The following is a 23772-nucleotide window of genomic DNA, read 5'->3' as shown; positions in this document are numbered from 1 at the left end:
CTCCTTGTCACACCATGACAAAAATGAAGAAGCTAGACTAAGCTATAATCTATGCTTTACAAAGGTTTATTTCCAAACTTGATCTTGTGACTGATGTTGCCTTGTTGACTTGTATCTTCCTCATAAGTTCCTTTGTGGCTGACTTGAATGGTATTCTTGAGATGCTTTCCATTTCTTCAGGTGGACGCCTGACTGTTGAACTCGAACCATCTTCTCTTGTTACTTGACACTATTTTTCCTTGCACCTTGAACCATTTCCCCTGAAACTTGAACTGCCTTCCTTCGAAACTGCTTTCCCTAGAAACTTGAGTTGTCTCCCCTTGTTCTCCAGGTGGGTGCATGATTACAACAAAATAGACAAAACAAAGAAAATTTTCTTCCCCAGTTTGCACTAGAGATTTGTGAGTTGTTAGCAATATTGTAAATCAAAATATAACTTGAAATACCAAGACTAGGAAGTGCGTCTCCTAGGGGTGAAACATTAATGACTTAAACTAGGAAGTGTGTCTCCTAGGAATAAATTTAAATGACCGAGACTAAAAAGTGCGTCTCCTAGGGGTGAGAACTTTAGTGACTAAAACTCATACGATCCAAACTAGGAAGTGCGTTTCCTAAAAGTGTATCCTAAAAAAACCCAGACTAGGAAGTGCGTCTCCTAAGGGTATAACTTTAGTGCGTGGAACCAGGAATTGCGTCTCCTAGGGGAAAGCTCAATGTAGGAAGTGCATCTCCTAAAACAAAAATATAACCTGAAAAACCCAGACTAGGAAGTGCGTCTCCTAGGGGTGAAACTTCAATGACTCAAACTAGGAAGTGTGTCTCCCACGAATGAACTTAAATGAACCAGACTAGGAAGTGTGTCTCCTAGGAGAAAATCTCAATTTAGGAAGTGCGCCTCCTAAAACAAAAATATAACTTGAACTACCCAGACTAGGAAGTGCGTCTCCTAAGGGTGAAATCTCAATTTAGGAAGTGCGTCTCCTAAAACAAAAATATAACCTGAACTACCCAGACTAGGAAGTGCGTCTCCTAGGGGTGAAATCTCAATTTAGGAAGTGCATCTCCTATGGGTGAAACATCAATGACTCAAACTAGAAAGTGTGTCTCCTACGGATGAACTATCAATTTAGGAAGTGCATCTCCTAAAACAAAATGTAATTTGGAAGACTTAGACTAGGAAGTGCGTCTCCTAGGGGTAAAACCATCAGTAACTCAAACTCATATGATCCAAACTAGGAAGTGCATCTCCTAAAGGGTAAAATCTCAGTTTAGGAAGTGTGTCTCCTACAACAAAATATAACTTGAAAACCCAGACTAGGAAGTGCATCTCCTACGGGTTATGTGTGATTTTCTCAATAGCCTTTGCGTAAGCAGAGTTGGGGCATTACACCTGAAAATTTCAAGCTTCCCAGCTTTGATATGAACACAGCTTTTGTCCCTATTTCAGACAAAGAAAACTTGTGAGTTTAAATATGGTGGTTGGTTTGTGGCCTTGACTTTGCGACGATTGCTCCTTCACTTGCCATTATAACTTTGATTTCACCTTGAAAGACATTGCTTGCTTATTGACTAACCAATTTCTCTGTCACCCATATCACAGAAAATACCTTTTCTCCGTTCAGACCCAATACCCTCTATCTGTTGTATTGCTCATAAACCGACATTTACCAAACCCTTGTGTTTTCACATGAATCTCAAAGTACGACAATTGCCACCCACTCAGTGCGTATGCTGTTCTTGAATTAAACCACTGGCATTGGCCTTGAGGTCTATTGCTCATTCACTTGCCATGCTAGTTTTGATTTCTACTTGGAAAACCTCGCTTGTCATTGGTTAACCATTTTTGTCAATCTTACCATAGAAGATACCTTTGATCTTTTCACCTAATACCATCCACCCGTTGCATTGTCCATGACTTGATATGTACCAAACCTTTGTGTTTCACAAGGATCCCAAAGTAAGTTGATTGTTACCAGCTCAGTGCTCTTGTTGTTTTTCCTGACTTGTGACACTTTGATGTGCTAGCCAGACCCTATTTTGTGCAATTGGAAAGCTGGTGGAAAATTTTGAAGTCATTTCTCACTTGTTTTGACCAAACAGACTCAAAGAGAGGGAGTAACCTAGACAAAAGGCATAGAGTATAGGATAAAAGGAAGAGATTATTCCTAATAAGAAAATTACAAAGTAGAAACCTATCAGACGTGGATACCAACTCTAATGGCCATGACATGCACTTGTGGCCTATTCTGTGAAGCAAATCTGATGTTCAACTCTTGTTGTACCCTTAAACCATGAAACTGGGCTTCAATGCTCCGATTATCCAATCTGATTCACAATCCTTATTCGGCTTGTAGTGCCCGGAGGGTTTTCACCATCAAGCCTCTCTCATTTTGTTCTTTTATCTCATCTTACGCCTCAAGGTGCCCGTGAAAGTTTTCACCAATAAGACTCTCTCAGTTTTTATTTCTCTGAGCTTTCTTCGCCTTGCGGTACCCGTGGGGGTTTTCATCAATAAGATTCTCTCCTTTTTTTTGCTTGAACCAGAGTGTTGCCCTTCATATGAATCACCTCTGCTTGCTCGATTTGGCATGTCTCGAAGACTGGTCGGAAGGTCTTTCTTTGGACCATAATGTGGGCTTTTGGATGGAGTTAGGAAGAAAGGGTATCAAAAGCTCAAAACAACTCAATTGGGTTCAAAATTACAACTTTCGGAACCAGATTTCTTACAACTACCACAACTTCTGCCCCAGTTTCTTGCTTGGGGACTTTTGGATTTTCTTTTGATGAGACCGAACCGTGAGGCTGCCTACGTATCCTTAAAAGGAATCAGATTGAACGTAGTTCATCACATAGAAATTCCTTTGTTATTGTATTTTTTTCGTTCCTTTTTCTTCCTCTTTCTCTTTTTTTTTCTTTTTTTTTCTTTTTGTTGTTTTGTTGTCTTTTTCTTTTCTTTTCTCTCTTTTCTAATCTCTTTTTCCTTTATTTATCTTTCACGCTTGCATTTCTGATCTTTGCTACTGATTCCGAAAGAGGGGTATGAAAGAAAAATAAATAAGGCTCAAAGGGGTAACGAAGGATAAAATGTTTAGATAACAGAACAAAATGCCTTCGTCATTCCAATCTCCAAAACATGCCAAGTGCAAACTACACAATTAAACAAAACAAGGAAACAATTCTAACATCTTTAAATCGTACTAGACTTGATAACCATATCCATGCATTCGCCTTCTACATCTGTTAACTACAAAGCACCATTGGACAACACCCTCACTCTCATTACCATGAACGACCCCTGTCAATTTGGGACAAACTTGCCGTTGGCTTCAACCTGATGCGGCAGGATGCATTTCAATAGGGTTTCTCTATGTTCTATCTGCCCCAGTTTCACGCAATTCGGGCTTGAAATGATCTCAAAATGCCTTTACTTATTTCCCTCAAATGTCCCTATCATCTTCAAAATTGTTTTAATGCTTCATGACTAAATTAACTTTTTAAGACCAGGCTGAGAATTACGCGTGCATGTCATGTCACTAGAGTTAACAGGAAAAGAACTATAAAAGGAAAAGAGAACTAAACAAAAATGACTAGAAATAACAGAAAACAGAAAATTGCATTAGACAGATGGTGAAAGGGTTTGAACAACAGAACAAACAGACTAAACTGGGGTTACAACCTTGGAACAAACCTAGACAACACTAAACGAGCTACTACGACTAAACAAACTAGGCAAAATAAAAGGATAGAAGGGTTTGAGTCACAAGATAATATCCGGATTACAACCTTGAAAATAACCCGGACAACAGAAATGACAACAAAATAAACCACCAAAACTCCTCTCTGGCTGACCAAGAAATGGAGCGACTTTCCAATTACCAAGAACGACATCTTAGCTACTAAGTTCCTCATCAATATTGCCAAGACCATTACCAACTTCAATATCATCAACTTCAGTCAACAAGTTTCCAAGAGGGTTCGCGTGCTCCCTATCACTGTCATTGATCACAATTACCCCTTCTTGAATGATTCTTTCTATTTCCCTTTTCTAGAAACGACAATCTTCAATGTTATGCCCTTGGACATTAGAGTGGTACATGCATCGTACAGTATGATCAAAGCCTTTTGCATATGGGTCTGGAGTATAGCCGAGGAGCGGCTCAATCAGGCCAGAATGCTTTAACTTTTCAAATAAGCTTGTGTAGGACTCCCCAATTGGCGTGAAACTATTTCTTTGCCTTTGTTCCCTTCCCTGACCCTGTTTTCTTGGGTTGTTGGGTGCTCGAAAATGTTGTGAAGGCAAGAATGCATTATGCGGTGCTGGCGCTCGCCATAGGCAGTGACCTAGTGGTTGGGCAGATGACCAGACATTATTCGGAGGATAATACTGAGGTGGATTATGTAGAGCTCGGGGATAGGTTTGGGGTTGGAGTTGAGGCTGGGTATATTGGTGAGGCGTACCCTTTGGTCCATGTCGTGACTCTGAAACGACCATGACAACATCATCGTGTTCCTTCTGACCCAGCGAGCTTCCTGTGTCGTTCTGAATTGCTTGTGTTGTGGCTTTTAAAGCAGAATAACTCATGATCTTGCTAGACTTTAGCCCATCTTCTACCATTTCTCCCATTTTTACCACATCATTAAAAGACCTACCCACAGTCGTGATCAAATGCCCAAAGTAAGTTGGTTCTTGAGCTTGAAGAAAGTACTCGACCATCTCTTTTTCTTCCATGGGAGGATAGACTCTGGCAGCTTGCTCTCTCCATTTGAGCCCGTATTCCCTCAAGCTTTCATTAGGCTTATTTTGTATCTTGGCGAGGGACATGCGATCTGGGACGATTTCTATATTGTACTGAAAGTGCCTGGCAAAGGCCTGAGCCATATCATCCCACGTGTACCACCCGCCAACATCTTGGCGGGTGTACCACTCCAGAGCTGCCCCACCCAAACTTTGACTGAAGTACGCCATCAATAATTTGTCTTTCCCACCGACGCCTCTCATCTTACCGCAGTAGCCTCTCAAATGGGCTATGTGCATTTAATAGCAAAAATATCACATTGCGTGCAATGCACCTAACAACAATTAATGATTCTAGAATGACTTCGAGGGTCATAAAGTCACTTGGCATCATCCCAATTTGTCCATTTGAACCTTCTCTTTTCTTTTCTTTTCTCGCACTTCTTAGCTCGCTCATTTTCCTCTTTTTCTCTTTCTGATTATCGCTTTTTTCCTCCCTCTCATCCCATGATTTCATCTTTTTTTCTTCTTCTCTTTTGTTTTTTTTTTCTTTTTATTTCATTTCTTAATAATAATAAAAGAATGAGTCGATCGAATCCTATGTAGGTTGCCTACGTATCATGACGCCGCATGAATCAGATCTTTCCGTAGTTCTGGAAGAACGGGAATAAAGTAAACAAACTGACATTCTCCTTTTTTCTTTTTTACCTCCACAACTACTCTGATGAGAAAAGATAAATAAAACTAGCAAATCCTTTTTTTTGAATTTCTAGACTTAACGTTCTATGACCTATTCTAAACTCAAGCTTAACGGGCATGTTTTTTTTTATCCTTTTGAAACAAATATTCTATTAAGGAAATATCCTAGAAGAGAATTTTTTTTTAGGAAGAAAATCTAAAGAATAAACTACAGAAAATTATTTTGAATTTTTATTTGATATCTTGACGCAAGATTTTGAAACAAGCAAAAAAATATTTTTGGGTTTCAATTTTGATTGCCTAAAAGAGAAACTCTGAAAATAAATCAAAGATAAAGTATGTTGTTGTTTTTTTCTTCTATGTACAATATACTAAAGTTCTAATAAAAAGATTTTTTTTTCATTTTTCACTAATTTCCCAAAGAAACTTCTCAAAAGAAAATCTTTTTGGATTTTGAATTAACACCTTAAATAAAGCTTTTAAAGAAATACTAAAAGAAAATTCCCTTCTTTTTTTTTTGAATTTTGGTCCTACTATACTTAAAGGAAACATAAAAATAATTTATTTTAAGTCCTAGATATTTATTGCCTAAAGGAAAAACAACCTCAGAAATTTTTCTTTTTTTCATTTCTAGAATTAGTAATCTAAAGAAAACTTGTAACGGAAATATAAAATGCAATATCTCTTTTTTTTTGGATTTTTGAGTTACAGCACATTTTTTCAAATATAAAGAAGAAAATACAATAACAAAAGACTTGACATTACTGTATAAAACTAGAAAGTAAAAGACGACATAAAATGAAGAACGAACTCAAAACATAAAAATAAAACAAATCTCCTTAAGCAACTCCTGACTGGATGGTCACGGGGTGTCTGTCATGCTCAAACTCCGGTAAATAAATCCATACCTTTATGAGAAAATTTTAAACCAACACTATGTGAGACAATAACACTCCCTACTGGACACATGCAAGACATGATTGAGACTATTTTTGCAAAATGGCTTATTTGGCCAAAAGGTGGCTAGAAGTGCAAAATTTGGCTAAGACCCCGCAAAGCCAAGAACATAATATTTACTAGTAAGACCGAACCCTATGTGGGTTGCCTACGTATCACACCCCGAAAGACGAGAATCAGGTTTGCGTAGTTCGGGCATATTGGATACAGGCGAGAATAAGATTTTCTTTTTCTTTTTTTTTTTCGAAAAATGATGAAACTTGCAAAATCTTTTTTTTCTTTTTTTTTTTGATTTTCTGATTTTCGACAAATGATGAAAAAGTGCAATTTTTTTTTTGAATTTTCAAGCTCGCTTTATCTTCACACTTCACCCTCTTTTTTCTCTCTTTTTTTTTCATTTGCCCTCAACTATCATTGGTTCGCCAAATGACCCTTTTACCCTTGAAGATTACAACATGTGGCACATTAGGATGCATCAGGATGTTCTTTTATTTTTTGGGGTACACCTGTCCTAGACAGACCCAACCCCTGTGTTGAGTCCCCAAAGTCAGATGCACGTGATGCAAACAAACGTTCCTACTAGGGATCCGACATGAGGCTATGTTATTCTAGGTTTAAAAACCTGGGTACATTTGTTCTAGACCTGGCTTACCCGAGCGGACAGCTCGAGCCGAGGCGGAGGCAACGTACCGGGAGCACGAAAGTCTACCTGGCCTAGTTACTTGACCCAACCTCGTTCTACTTGGTATGAATTCTAACAGAAAAGTGGGTCACGCGCACGTGTGCACCATAAATTCATAAGACTCAGAAAGAAGAAGGGTTTCGTAGCAGTTTATATATACAATTCAGATAATATCAAAGCGGTAAAAAGCAACATTTAGCACATTAGGCACAAACATGTAAAAATCAGATAATAAATAAAGCCAAATATAACAATTATTCTAAGCTCGAATTCTTGAAACCTGAACCAGAGATTCTGGGTTCGATCCCCAGCAGAGTCGCCAGAGCTGTCACACCTCCTTTTTACCTACACCCACAAGGGCATAAGGGAGTTTTTTCAATTAAAGGACAATCGAAACGCGATTTATTATTAAAGATTTAGAGTCGCCACTTGGGAGATTTATGGTGTCCCAAATCACCGGTTGAATCGCGAATCGAGGAAAAGATTGACTCTATATTACAGTCCGCGAACCAGAAATCTGAGTAAGAAATTTTGTTAACCCGGGAGAAGGTGTTAGGCATTCCCGAGTTCCGTGGTTCTAGCACGGTCGCTCAACAGTTATATTTGGCTTAAATTATCTGATTTTATGAACCTATGTGCAAATTTTAACCTTAACCTCTTTTATTCATTTTTAAAGAAAATTGCAACGTCATTAAAACAAGTATTGAACCATGTCACATAAATGCACCCGTGATTTTTGGACATACTTTAACATCGTTGGGATTTGGATTTGGGTCACATAAATGCGCACCCGAGTTTAGGGAGGTAATGTTATTAAAATACGCGCCTAAAGAGACTAACGCGTTATTATTTTGGGGAAGGCCGTGAAATTCGCTAAACGGCCCGTCCCGAAATCTAAGTATTTTAATATATACAATTATCGAGGGCCCCTAATTTATGTGTTTTGTTTAGCGAGGCTCATCCCGTTTTATTATTTTAAAGTGCAAACCTAGAGCAATCTATAGTTTTCTACTTAATTTGTCTCTAAAATAAAAGAAAGGCCCTAATTAATTTGTTACTGGACTGATGCAAACTAAGTAATATTTTTGCACCAACATCCGACCATTGGGCTCCGATGTGAGCCCAACAGAGGGAATTTAAAACCAGATATACACCATAAAATCGGCCAAAACAGACCTTGGCCCAGGCCTAAATGAGAAAGGGGGCAAAACTGGCCTGGGTCGTGCATCAATTATCCTGAGGCCCAAACATTTAGGGACTAGCCTGTTAAGCCCTGTCTTTTACACTAAATGAAATTTCAATTTAATTAAGAACACAAATCTAATGAATCTACTACTAAAATTAACTAGCCAGTAAAATAAATTCAATGCAACATTAAACATGAGTTGGAAAACAACTGATTCAAGATTTCATGACCCACGTAAACTGTCTATGATCACAATTTCAAACATGGTGCATACTAGTTCAAATTTCAAATTCCCTACTATGACTCATTTTTATTAAAATGATGACTCATGAACTTTGATTAAACACTAACGTGACCACATATGAGAATTAAAACTCGAAAATTAAGGATGCTGGACGAAAATGGATTGCCTAAATTAACCTTACGAATTACATATCTCATATCTACTTTTAACTTTCTGATTTCGAGCCCACACACAACCACTCAAACTCAGAATTATAGATTAACTCACATCATCACTACTAAATATAAAGCTTCCATGATCAGAAGAAGTATCACACTGCTTTAACAGTCTACAGCCTAATTAATCATAGCTTGAAATACCATTTATACAGATCTAGGAAAACCGGAAATTAACTAAACTAATAGAAACTATTCTGTTAGTCCAACATGGAATTATTACAACGAATACTCAACTAAACTCATATGCATTTCTAAATATCTAACACACACTTAACAGTTCAAATGCACAAACTTATAATTAACACTCCATCAGTACGGTTATTACAGTATAATGAAAGCATTAAATCAACAATAGGTCTCCACTTCAACAATAATAGGCCTCCACTTCATTCATTTTCAACTGGATATTTTCATACATAGAGTTTCAGGACATGTACCTGGTATGTAGAATAGAAAAATGAGGTAAGCAATCAGCAGCAGCAAACAACAAAATACAGCAGCAGAAAGCCCAACACAGTAGCTTCAACACCTCAATCCAGAAATCCCAGCAACACGGAGAAAACCAGTAAAAATGGAGAAGAAAAATAGTCCGAAAATCTCTCTTTGTTTTCTCTTTCTAGCTTTGAACTCTCTCTGGTGTTCTTCCGCTCTCAATATTTCAGAAAATTTGGTTCTATCTTTTTTATTCCCTCCAAAATGAATTCTGCCCCTGTATATCCAGTGTATCCAGAATATATATCGAGTGTATACTGATCTCTCCGCCCCCTTCTTTTTTCTGATTTTCAGCTCCCTTAAATGGGCATTCAATTAGTGCATTTTCCACTACCAATTTAACTTTTTATTTCTTTAATCATCCACTTAATTGTCCACTCAATTAGTGCTTTTAGTTAATTTGATAATGCAAATACTACCCTACCACTATTAGGAGCTTCTCAATTAGTAACCACTTGCATAAAATTATACTAATCAGTGGATTATTATACACATTCAACCAAATTATTGAACTAATCCTAGTTATTCTGCCTAAGTGATTAAACGAGATACCATTTCAAAGTTTTCTGATATCCTAATTATTAATTAATTCCAAAAAATGTAAAATCAAATCTTAAATGCCAATGCTATATTTTTGGATTTTTAATGCATTAATAAAATTAAACATGCCCACAAATATATGCAAACAATCAGAAAAATCACGCAATAATTCCTAAAAATAACAAATAATCAAGGCCAAACCTAATTTTGGAAATTATTTTGGAGTAATTCGTATGAGGCAAAAATCACGTGCTCACACCACCTACGGGTGAAACCATTCGACAAGCCATAAAATGTCATTCTATAACTAGCAACGAGGAAGAGTATGAAGCTGTGATTGCAGGTTTAGAACTGGCACGAGAACTTGACATAAATCAGATTATAATCAAAAGCATTTACAGCTCGTAGTTAATCAAATGCTGGGGACTTATACGGCTAGGAAAGTAAGGATGCAACAATACTTAGAGAAGGTACGAGATTTGATAAAGCAATTTCAAACCTGGAAAGTAACACAAATATCAAGGGATGAAAATGTTGAAGCCGACGCCCTAGCTAATCTTGCATCTGCGGCAGACGTGGCAGGCAATGAAAATGCTTTAGTTATTTATTTGTTTCATTCAGTTATCGACCTCGATAAGAATGAGGTAAATTTTAATAACTTAACTTGGGATTGGAGGAACAAGATTATTGCTTTTTTGCAGTATGGTATCATCCCTGAAGATAAGAAAAAAGCTCATGCGCTTCGAAAAAAAGCAGCTCGGTACTGCTTAAAGCAAGGCAATCTTTATCGAAAAATGTTTGGTGGTCCCTTAGAAAGATGTCTCGGACCTTCTCAGACGGAATACGTAATGAGAGAAATACACGAGGGGTATTGTGGGAATCACCAAGGAGGAAGGTCATTGGTAAGAACCTTAATTACGACAGGTTATTATTGGCCCAAAATGGAAGAAGAAGCAGAAAGTTTCGTGGCTAAATGTGATAAATGCCAAAGGTACAGTAACAATATGCATAGGCCCGCAGAGTTATTACATTCGGTCATTGAACCGTGGTCATTTATGAAATGGGGGATGGATATCGTGGGTCCACTACCGCAAGCAAAAGGACAGGTAAAATTTTTACTCGTACTCACTGATTATTTTACTAAATGGGTAGAGGCAGGAGCATTTAAATAGGTGCAATAAAAGGAAGTTAAATATTACATTCGGCGGAATATCATATGCCGATTCGGTGTGCCAAAGGAGATCGTGTGTGATAATGGTCCTCAGTTTATAGGCACTCAAATCACAGAATTCTTTCAAAGTTGGCAGATTAAAAGGATTACGTCTACACCTTATCATCCGGTGGGTAATGGGTAAGATGAGTCAACAAACAAAGTCATTATCAACAATTTAAAGAAGCGTTTAGAGGAATCCAAAGGTAATTGGCTAGAAGTGTTACCTGGTGTTTTATGGGCATATCGCACAACAGCAAAAACAAGTACAGGAGAAACACCATTTTCGTTTATAGAGCTGAAGCTTTAATTCCAGTTGAGATAGGAGAGCCGAGTACATGATTCACACAGGCGACAGAAGAATATAATGACGAGGAAATGTGTGTAAATCTTTATTTACTTGAAGGAAGAAGAGAAGTTGCACTAATAAGAATGGCAGCACAAAAGCAGGTCATAGAACGATACTACAACAGAAAAACATGCCTCAGATTCTTCAAAATTGGGGACTTAGTGCTCAAAAAGGTTTTTCAATCTACGAAGGCAGCCAAATCGGGGAAATTAAGTCCAACATGGGAAGGACCCTATAGAATTCATGATATTGCAGGTAAAGGAGCATACGAGCTGGAAACAATGGATGGCAAGATACTACCTTCACATTGGAATGTTGTTCATCTGAAGAGATATTATTTCTAAAGAATACCCACGGTCAGGTATCCATATTTTAAAATTTAATTTTTGAATTGTTAAAATTTTACTAACGATTTTAGATGATAGGCAAAACGCTAAACTATACTAAATGATGAGTCACGACCTGCAAAGCACGTGGAATAAATTAAACTTCCTAGCCTAGGGTTACAATTATTCTGATAGAAATTCAAACGGGTTAAGCAGTCTTCACCTATAATCGTACCTCCGAGTCCTGTATGTTTTTCCTTTACAGGGAAAGGACCAAATGAGAGGAACAATCAAGTGCTCGAGGCTTCATACTTCAACGTTCAAATACTTGGGGAACTACATAATATACACGGGCATGTGTATAAGGAAGGCAAAGAAGAGTCAAGTGCAGAGCAAAGTCACGAGCTAAGGCCAAAGAAAAACCTTACCACATTTAGGGAAAAGGCTATGTACTGAAACGGGTTATAGATACAAACCTCGTGTTTATTTTTCTTTTTTAAATTTGTTACAAGAAAAACAGTTACGAGAAGTTATAGATGTAATTCAAATACGTGTAAAGTGTTATTCAAAACTAGATAAAGTTCAAAAAAAACTTGTCAAAGTTATTTCAAAGAAACATGTGTATTCCTATTTCTTTTATCGTATGTTAACACCATTATAAAGTTGAGACGTCTTATTCATTAAGTGTCGAATATAAAAGGGCCCTCTTTTATAAAATTCATGATTAATGTAAATATTCATGAAGATAATAGAAGCATTTTTAAAGAATAAAAATGCAAATTATTCTATAAGTCCTTAGAAATAAAGACAAGAATAAACTAAACGAAAGTTCAAGATAGTAACGAGAAAACTTCTTAATATTAAAAACCTTAAGACTAAGTACAAACTTAGTCATAAACTGCGAATTGTTTATACAAATTGCCCTATGAAAGGTCCAGGGACTTGAATTTCCAAAACAAACCCTCAATTGAGACCAAGGGTTTTACCACAATTTTCCCAAAAAACAAAACAACACAAGGAAATTCAAATGACTTAAATTTATCACTAAGAAGATGTAAGAATTGAAGTAGGTGCATCAACAACAGTGGGCTCAATTGGGCTTGAAGGAGTTGGGATACCCGTATCAACTTCAACATTCACGGAAGCTTCGGCCATGGGAGAAGGAAAATCTTGAGTTTGCTGAGCCTTCTCAATAGTTTCATTGATTTTAGCTAACTCATATTCCAAGTTAAAAGTCTCTTGGCTAGCTTCAACTAGGGTATCACGACGAGAATTCAAGAATGCCCAACTCACTTTAATGGAAGATTTATCCTCAAGGATTTCATAATCCCTTTCCCAGTCAGCAATTTCGTTCTTTAATTTCTCATTTTCAGCCAAGGCAGAAGTGTAATAAGCTTGAAGAGAGGCATGGGAAATTTCCAAGGCACAAACCTTATCAGAAGAAGCTCGGAGGTCTTCTTGTGCTTGAGTCAAATTCTGCACGAGCTCTCCAGCATAAGCCTCTTTCTCACCCAAGAGAGCCTTCAATTCTCTAATCTCTTCACTTTCCTTGGACAGCTGCTCAGAGAAAGATGTTTCAAGACGAGCCTTTTCTTTATCTTCTTGACTTGAAGAAGCCTTTTCAACTGCCAACTCTGAAGTTAAGGCCCGTACCTGTTGCTCCAAGGTACTCTTACTACTTCTAAGTATTCCACATCAATCTGAAGACTTTCATACTGTTCCTTCCAATTGTACACCTCTAATTGATAGTCACACACTAATTGCTCTGAGAGGGTAATCCTTTTCATCATCTCCGTGCCGATGAGATTGGCCTGAAAAGGGGAAAAGGAAAGGGAATGAGAATCCCAAAGATAGGAAAATGACAAAGTAAAAGTTTAAAAAAAAAGGGGAATACCTTTAAAGAAGCGTGCACAATATCACTCATCAAACTCAAGGAGCTATGGCTTTCTAGCTTGGCTCTTTCAATTGGTCCAATTAAGGGCTTTAGCCATACATCTACTTGACCCGACTTCCTTAAGAGATTGCCCTCAGTGGGGATTTCAATGATCACTTGCCTCATAGCACCACTCCTACTTGAGGAGCCAACTTCAGCACGGTGAATGATTGGGGGAGGAATTGTTGAAGGAGGAATAGTAGAAGTAGGAATAGTAGAGGTAGTAAAAATAGCCTGGGGAGGAACGAAAATAGCCGAGATCAGTAAAGAAAGTGTCACGGATATGGGAGTAGAAAAAGAAGCCAGAGGTGCTTCATCAAAAGCTGGGCCTAAACTTTCACTACCAAATCCGCTGATAAAAAGCTGCTCAGCAGAGTCATGAGCAGCAGCGGGAGCGACATCATCATCATCATCAGGAATCACAACCGGGGCCTCAACAGACTCAGTAAGAGGAATAGAATGGTGGGGGATGCTTCTTCATCATCATCAGAGATGATGTGTCTTCGAGCCCGTGGCCTTGTTACCAAAGAGCCCCCGTCTTCCTCTTCTTCAGAGCCTAGGTCATCAACGGCTTTTCTTTTTGATGAAGAACCTAATATTATTTCTTGGGCCCTTTCCAAAGAGATACGAGAAGTCGCGACCGCCTCGACAGTATCTCCTCGAATAGCAAATCCTAATAGAAAGAAGGATTGAAATAAGTTCAGGAGGAAACAATATGTAAAATAAAATAAAAAAAGCTCTTACCATGAGTTTTTACTTTCCAACCAAATCGTTGGGAAAGGGTCTTCCAAGATCTACCATCCATAGGTGCAATCTTTAACAGCTTGTCTACCCAATCACAGAAATTGGGAACATCTTCCACAACTCCCATGGTTGCTGAAAAAGAAAAGCAAAATTAGAAAAATCAACAAAATTGAAGAAAAAGGTACGAGAAAGTTAGAAGACTCACGTGCAAAATTCCAGTTCTCAGGGAAGGGAACGTTCTCATCACCCACTAAACCAACAGTGGGGGCAGCAACAAACCTGGCATACCAGCCACGGTCTTTGTCATCTTCAGGGCTCACCAAAACTCTTTTGCTCCTGGCTACTAGTGTAAAAACACCATTGCGAAAGAGTCTAGGGGAGTAAAGGTGGATCAGATGTGGGAAAGTAAAAGGCACACTAGCTGTGTTGGTCAAATGCCTCAAACAGGCGACAACCCTCCATATTATTGGGCCAATTTGACCCAAGCAAACATTAAAGAAACGACAGAACTCAAGGATAACAGGGTCAATAGCTGGTTTAAATCCTAAAGTGAAAGGGTATGTATAAACAAAGGAAAATCTGATTAAGTAGGAAGTAATTTTTTGATTCGGATTGGGAATGATAATAGGAAAATCATGACTCCAATGGCAGTCTCTACAAACTATAGAAATCAAACCTTCAGTAATTTGAGTGGGATAGATATCAACACGATCTAAAGAAGATACTTGGTTTCTAAGAGACTCTCTATCATGATAAAAAGACAGTTCAACATGAACTATCTCTTCTACTGAAGACTCACGAAGAGGTTCAGAAGGTTCTTTACCCCTGGAAGAAGATCTTTGTGAAAGAGAACCTCTAGTTCTAGAAGAAGCGCCAGAACTACGCGAAGGAATAGAAGAACCATGTGCAGATCCTAAACTACAGAGCCTACCTCCTCTTCTGCTCCTACTGGGGGCATTAGGGAAGGTATCAACAATGGGAACCCTTCTAGGGTTAGGGTTTGATGAAGACATGATGATACGATGAAGAAGCAAACAGAGATTTGAGAAAATTGGATGTTCAGAAAACTTTATGTGATAAAGACAAAGAAGGAAGTTATATTTATACTGGTAAGCAACCGCCAAAGGAAAATGTGCAATGATAGAAGGACCATAATAATGATAACTGATGCTTCGTGAATATTGAAGCCGTAAAAAAGCCTTAAAAAGTGTTGCAAAACTGCAGAACTAGTGAAAAGGTGACACGTGTGAAGAGCATTAAATGAAAGTGACAATTGAAGCATCGATTCTATTACAGCAGTAATGGTGACAAAAATCCTCATTTTAATGAAATTCACTTCCCAAATATTCAATCAATGAATAAATGGCAAGTAGGGGGACTATCTGTAGTGGGAAAATTGAGTTTACATATTAAAGTGGTGTAAAGATGACGTGTCATGACACATAGACTGGTCAAAGAGTTACAACTGGCAAAGAGGTACGAGTTGCAACAGATACGAGCAGAGGCAAAGGAAGAGGCACGAGCGGCTATCTAAAAGGCTCAGCGCTCGTACTTATTTAAGCCCAAGAATCAAGGGGAATAAATCTGACACTACATGGGAGTACAAATACAGTATTTAATAAGCCTTAAATACTAAAAATATTAGAGAATCTATGTTAAATACAATGATTATGTAACGTATCATTTAATGTCTTTAATTGCCTATAATGACCTTATTATGACAAAGGCAAAACGCATATCTCCAATATAGCTATAAAAGGGAGAGAATGGATCAATTGTAACGACACGAAATACTATCTGAATATACCGATTTACTTGCTTTTCTTCTGATTATCTTATTGCCAGCCAAATTACTTTCTTTTATATATTCTTTTGATTATCAGTAACCCGAGTTCTTCTAAATTAAAGCTTTGACCGAAATCCCATTTTTTGGTTAAACAGTTTCCAAAATGAAACTTTTCAATATGGAAACTAAAACAGCGTATTTAACTCATATGCAGACACTATACACAACTACTCCACATGAATTCTTAGAAAACATTCTGACCCCTGAATTTTACTTTTTTTCGTGGCTCTCAACATGAAAACATAGAAAAACAAAGTAGTCGAATAATGATCAAAATTTATCTCAACAAACTAATATGAACACTAACCTAAAATATGCCACAGCAAAGCTAGATTAATTGATCCCTTAACAACTAAGAATAAATTACATACAATTTACACCACACATAATTGGGCTGGGCCTATCTCATTCTGAGTGGATAGTGTCCATCTATTGTGCAGAATAAGCCCATTGGTTGACTTTGCCCAGACTAAGGACATGAGACTCCAAAAAAACTGAAAGGCTAAATGAAAATTAAAAATAAATAAAAGGAATTTTTACCACCTATAGCAAAGGTTAACACCTTATTTATTTTAAATAAATAGTATTTAAAAAAAATTATATTCTATAGATACCTTTTAATGTTTATAGCAAAATATCTAATTTTGGTTACCTCTTACCCCTAAGCCACTAAATACGCTATTGAGTTACACTATTTTCTTTCTCTCTCTACTTTGATACATGTCATTCTCTTCCCCACACGATGCTCAATCTCAAAATTCCTCTCCCTCACATCACCTACCATTAGTCACAAGATGGTCACGGGTCCCCAAGCAGTGTTAGTAATTTCTGCAACCGAAACTGAATTTAAAGGAGATGAAGCCTCCGATCGACGGCGGTGTGGGAACAGTGAGATTCAAGGTTTTTGCTCGACGGCGGATTCGCCGGAAATTAGAGTTTGTTCTTGAACAAAGACGACGGAGTTTGGTCAATTTGTATTGGATTTTAGTTATTTTACTAATGTGTTAACATTTGTTCTGCAATGTTAAAGATGCAATTTTCCTGAAACCTTTGCTACAATTTGAGGAATTTTTGATGGAAAACTTGAAGTCATTCCGTTCTTGCGTGCATCTCTGTTCAAAGTCCTCCTAGGCATATGCTTAGTTGACTGTGTCACCTCTTTTTCTTTGTGCAATTGGACAAAGATGTAATTTTCTATAGAGATTTCAAGAGAAAGATACAAGAACTATTACTTACGATTCAGAAACAGTGTAAATTCTCGCATGATCTTTAGTAGCTACTTCATGCAATTGGACAATGCTTGATTTTCTGTTAATATATTTCAATATTTTTTCAACGTATCACGCGGTATTTTCATGTACTTCATTGTATTCATTGTCTTTTTTTCATTGTAATTCAATGTATCTCGTTGTATTCCATGTATTTCATTGTATTCACTGTCTTTTTTTCCATTTTATTTCAATATATCACGTTGTATTCTATGTATTTCATTGTATTCAGTGTCTCGATATATGCCATGAATGTATTCATATATTTTTTTTAAGTAATATAATTTATGTATTCACATGTATTATATAATTTCTCTGAAGATTGCTATATTTTGGGGGTATTTTTCGGTTGAGAATCTTTTTTATACCTGGAAATACAAATTTTGCTAGTTATAATTGAGTTTGTTGAGTTATATTAGGAGTCTATTATGTTAATTGATTCACTTTCCGTTTAAAAACAGTGTAATCCTCTGTTTTACGCCGTGAATACAGTCGAATACAATAATTTGTCCAGCTGTAATCCCATGTTTCACGCCATGAATATAGTCGAATACAATAATTTGTCCAGCTGTAATCTCATGTTTCACGTCATGAATACAGTCGAATACACTCGAATACAAAAACTGATTAGCCGGTCTTCCCTGATTCACGCCTATTTTTGCTACTGTATTCATGAATACAGTAGCTTAAATACATCTTATAACAATAAAAAACGTATCTACAACCCGTAATATAACAAATGCTATCTATAAATAGCTAATTACCACTAAAAAATAGTGCTTTATAAAAATTTCTCTAAATAAAACTTTAGTAAATTCAAAAGCTCTTGACTAGAAATAAACAACGACTTTAAGTAATATACACCGACAATCTAAAGCTATTTTACATCATCACTGCAATTTAACATGTTGTAACGTGTTACTTACCATTTATTATAAGTTACCAAATAATGCATATTAAATAAAATTATTTACATTAGCATTTTGAGTTAAGTAATGATATATATAAGAACTTTACACTATGAGTGTGTAAAACTAAACTTAAAAAAAAATTATAAATGAGAGATATATGGCACCTGGTCTCTTCTTTTAACAACAAGACAAGATAAAAATGATCAAAGAAACCTTGGGAAATGAGAGATCATAATAATTTCCAATTCTTGCTACTTTTGTGATCATAGCTCAACGGCTTTTCATCAGATCACTTTTCCAAGCTTTTGCATTACTGTTGTTTTGTGTAAGCTTTTTTTTCTTTTTCTTACAGAAATGAACATTCTTAACGTTTGAACAAAGTCTAATCTCGACAATTGCTTTTCATGCATATTTTTTACGTACCTATATATAATTTAAGTTATATACATTACTAGAGTAATTTTAAAACTTTAAGTGTAGTTTAACTTGTGATAGTAGGTTAGCTATAATTTTTAGTACTCGGGTTATCAATTAATATTTATCTAAAGGATTTACCTTAACTACCTCATAAATAATTTGATTGTGGAAATAAATTTTTACGCCGTCAATACATAGTACATAAACTTATTTAGATATATATGGCTTTGTTGGCTTGAATGTGACCTTGTGTCCACTGTCCAGAACAAAAGACTTCTGCTTCATAATCACGATTCACTTTTTTGGTTAAAAGATTTGATTAGTTTGTGTGAACAATGGAGAATAAAGAGGAAAAGAAAGAGAGAATTGATGAAAAAGCTGCAAATTGTTTGCATTATTCATTAACTGTCTTATATATGAAGATGCTATGAAAATACGATAACACAAATTAGCCTTTCCCCTTCCTTTAATAGCATAAAATTATAAGGCAAGCTTTAATTGCATGCTTTGGACGGACAATTAATTCATAATATTATCCATCGTTGATATTATTAGAATTAAATCACCAACTCTTATTTAAAGCCCATATACATACTCTAATTGCCTCTTTTTGAACTGGTCAAGCAGACGTCGAACATCTAAGACTTTCGGCAAAAATAATGGAGTAATGGTGATAAGCAAGGAGTCATTTTGAAAAGTAGGCTTGACTCCAACCTTCTCTAGGACTTTATGGAACATCGACTGGATCAAAACAGTAGCAGCTAGCGAATAGAAAAAATGATAATTTAATCACACACAAAAGTAACATTATATATTAAAACACTAAAATGAAAACTTCTTCAACAGAAATTTGTCATCAGTAAACTAGAAGTTTTACTAAATATGCAGCAGTTCACATAACTTTCTACTTATTTAATTTGTATGGTTCGTGACTTGTGATGGCGCGATTAAAAATAGATATCTCCTTTGCTTAGGAAAAGTTCACATCATAATTGCATAATGATGGTGATAATTAAACTATAATTAGCCAAACAAAAGTTTGTATTAAAGGCATTGCAAGTTGGCAAGGCAATGAGGCATATGACAGGATTTTGTTAGGTCCCATTGCACAAAGCAAAGGACAATAATAGTACGACCAATGCAGTGTGTTTTTGCTTTGTCTCACATTATTGTTCACGCTTACTATGGGCAAAAATCTGCATAAGGCTATAAAGAGAATGTGAAGTTGACATAATCGGAAAGTCTCCGTTCAAAGTTTTTTATATTCAAAACTTACTAGTCCGACTAATTTGAATTCGCGATAGATAAATATTAAGGGGTAAAATACTAATTATATCAATAATATTATTTAATATTCTCAAAGGCTCAAACCCGAAATTTTAACTATTTTCAACTATCCACTACAGCTCTCTGTGTGGTCTATTCAAAGTGTTGGATTATGAAAGAAAGAAAGAAAAAAATGGCAGTGGACAGCATGGGGTATTTGCCAGACAAGGAGTTAAGGAAGAATAGAAAGAGATCGACTTTGGAACCTTGACTATGCTTTTCTTGCCTAACAAGATCTCCCTCTCTTTAAGCAATTAGCTTTCTCTTTAACTCCTTGCCACGTTAATTAATATGCAATTATCACATAATAATAATAAATTAATATCATTTAGAGTCTGCCTAAAAAGTCATGTCTAATTACTAAAGGTATAATTACTATGGTAGTAATTACACACCCTAATAATTACAAAGTACAGTAATCATTATATCCAATTACACACAAATTCAGTTCGATGCACTTTCCAAAAATGTTCTTAGTATAAACACCAGAAAGTTTTTATCATTACTTATCACATTTCACGTTAGAATAAAACAATCGCATAACCCATATAAAACAATAAAATAGACATGCTCTATGTCATTTCAAGCTCTTAATAAAATAAAACGGAAAAGCCTAAACATTACAAAAAGGAAACATCATGTTGATACATTTTGATTGGTACAATCACCTCGATTATTTTTCTATGACAAACACTAACGAAAAAAAAAGGGAGGAGCATAATGATTTATTGTTATCTGATCTCACACAATCATTGCTTAAAATAACCTAATCATTTTCGTACTTTCCCACCAAAAAGACAGATTTAAGTTATATACTCTTCAAGCTAACTTTATATATAGTATTTTTTTAAAAAAAAATGAAAATAGTGTTCAAGTCAGCTTGCACATATCTTGATTATTTAACTGGATACATATTTTTTATCAACATATGTACCAGGTATTTCTCGCCCGTCAAAATTTGGGCAGATAAAGGAATCATCCCTACCTTGATCAGTTCGTGGTAGTCTACCTAAACAACATAGTCATCTACAACAACACCTTGGAGGAACACATGGAGCACTTAAAAAAGGTTTTCCAAGTCTTGCGGAAGAACGAGCTATAGATCAAGAGGTAGAAATGCGAGTTTGCATAACCAAAGGTGCACTTCATAGGCCATGTTATTAGCAATGGCGAGCTATACATGGACGAGACTAAGGTACGTACTATCTAGGAGTGTGAGGCACCTATAAAGGTAACTAAGCTAAGATCCTTCCTTGGCCTTGTTAACTACTATCGTCGGTTCATCAGTGTCTACTCAGCAAAGGCCGCACCATTAACTGAGTTGCTAAAGAAGAACAAACCATGGGTTTGCACGAAGCATTGTCAAAGGGCATTTGAAGGCCTTAAGGCAGCTATAATAGAGGAGCCAGTCTTGGCATTACCTGACTTTGCCAAGACATTTGAGGTGCGTACAAATGCCTCAGATTTTGCCATTGGAGGGGGGTGTCTTGATGCAGGATAAGCATCCTATAGCATTTTGAGAGTCGCGAGTTAATTGAGACGGAGAGCGTTACATGGTGTAAGAGAAGGAGATGACTGCCATTGTGCATTGCATTTGTACATAGCGACATTATTTGCTCGGATCGAGGTTCGTAGTCAAAACCGACAATGTGGCTACTAGCTACTTTCAGACGCAGAAGAAGCTCACACCAAAATAGGCTAGGTGACAGGATTTCTTGGTCGAGTTTGATTATGTACTGGAGTACAAATCGGGCAAAGCATTGTAGTCAATGCCTTGAGTCGAAAGTCGAGCTCTCTATCATCATTTCAGCAAGTTGGGACATCTGCAAGGCTGTAAAATGCAGCATGATCTAGCAATCAAACAACTTATCGAGTTAGCTAACCAGGGCAAGACGAGACGTTTCTGGGTAGAAGACGACATATTGCTTACTATAGGTCGGCGAGTTTACGTGCCTATGTTTGGAGACATTAGACGGCTGATCATAAAGGAGAGTCATGACAAAATGTGGGCTGGTAATCCAGGCCAACATCGCACTAGGGCCTTGGTTGAGTTAATCTACTATTGGCAACGCATGCAAGATGACATACAGTGTTATGTGCAGACTTGTCTTGTTTATCAACAGGACAAGGTTGAGCAACAACAACCCAGAGGATTTTTTGAGCTACTACCAGTTGCAGAGCGTCTACGGGAGAGCGTGACTATGGACTTTATCAGTTTCCTGCCGAAGTAAGACGGTTATGGTACTATTATGGTGGTCATAGATAGATTCTCTAAATATGCCCCCTTCATGCCCACCTCATCGGGTTCTACAGCCAAGGAAGCCGCCAAGCTATTCTTTAAGAACGTGGTGAAGTATTGGGGCTTACCAAGGCATATAATTAGGGATCGATCCCCCCATTTTACTGGAAACTTTTGGAGAGAGTTATTCAACATACTTGGCATAGAACTGCACTTTTCCCACTAGTTTCCACCCACTGGTGGATGGACAGACGAAACGGGACAATGCCTTACTATAATTCTACTTGGGGCATTATATAAGCGCGCATCAAAAAGAATGGGCAAGGCGCATGGACATCGCCCAATTCTCGTATAACTTGCAGTGGAGTGAGTCTACGGGGCGGACACCATTTGAGCTAGCCATAGACCAACAACCACAAACTCCACATTCATTACCAGTCGCGTTCGAGGGAAAGAGTTTGGGGGCTTATCATATAGCCAAAGGATAGGAGGAGCAGCTTGACACTCCTAAGTCCTACTTGGATAAGACAGCTAAGAATATGAAGAAGTTTGCGGACCGTAAGCGGCATCCCATGGACTATAGAGTTAGGGATATAGGCATGGTGAAGTTTAACCCGAGACAGTTCAAGGCACTACGGGGCATGCATCAGAATCTGATTCGTAAGTATGAGCGGCCATTTAAGATCGTCGCCAAGGTAGACAAGATCTCATACAAGCTTGACATGCCATCGTATCTTAAGATCTACCCTATCTTCTATGCCAACATGCTTAAGCCATATCATGAAGACAAGGATGATCCGAATAGGGGCCAATCAAGTCGAGCGCCTATGACTATCACCGCCTCACATGATTGGGAGATTGAGGCTATTATGGATTACCAGGCCAGGCAAAAACAAGGGCAAAAGGCCACCACTATGTTCCTTATTCATTGGAAATGGCAATTACCGTAGGAGGCCACATGGGAACGAAATGAAGACTTATGGTAATTCAAAGATAAGAGCCGAGAGTTTATGCAACAGCATTGTGTCGTGGTCGTCGCAACATTAGGTGGGGGAGAATGTGATGACCCGCCATGTCATCATTCCACATATGCGCCATTTGGCATATATTGATGCCATGTGGAAGCTTACATAGGAGGAAAGCTAGCATTTGTGAGAAGATTCTAGAGAAGTATGAACATTTTCTTAGGAAGACCCTAGATCCTTATGGATTTTCTAGGAAAATCCTTGGAATTTTCTAGGCTTGTGGAGAATTCTAGAGAAAGCCCTTATCTTGTAAATATTAAGGACTTGTGTAATAATTAATATTTATGCACTAGCCCCGAGGAGACTAGTGTCACACATCCTTTTTCACCTACACCCCGGTGAAGGGACGTAAAAGGAGTTTTTCCAATTAAAGGACAATCGAAACGGGATTTTATTTAAAGATTCAGAGTCGCCACTTGGGAGAT

At 37.2% G+C, this 23772-nt stretch overlaps 1 protein-coding gene across 1 annotated transcript; it reads left to right on the top strand.

Moving 5' to 3' along the window:
* Positions 1–22861: 22861 nt before the first annotated feature.
* LOC138879609 (uncharacterized) lies at positions 22862–23272 on the top strand. The gene has a single exon (XM_070159224.1). It carries the CDS (start codon positions 22862–22864, stop codon positions 23270–23272), a length of 411 nt encoding a protein of 136 aa, XP_070015325.1.
* The last annotated feature ends 500 nt before the right edge of the window (positions 23273–23772 follow it).

This window comes from Nicotiana sylvestris, chromosome 10 (genome assembly GCF_000393655.2).
Source record: "Nicotiana sylvestris chromosome 10, ASM39365v2, whole genome shotgun sequence".
Taxonomy (NCBI): domain Eukaryota; kingdom Viridiplantae; phylum Streptophyta; class Magnoliopsida; order Solanales; family Solanaceae; genus Nicotiana; species Nicotiana sylvestris.
This window is presented reverse-complemented; position numbering and strand designations above follow the sequence as displayed.

What these genes read in the sequence shown, in the direction of transcription:
- LOC138879609 (XM_070159224.1), top strand. Translation starts at nt 22,862, where the DNA reads ATGAAGAAGTTTGCGGACCGTAAGCGGCATCCCATGGACTATAGAGTT.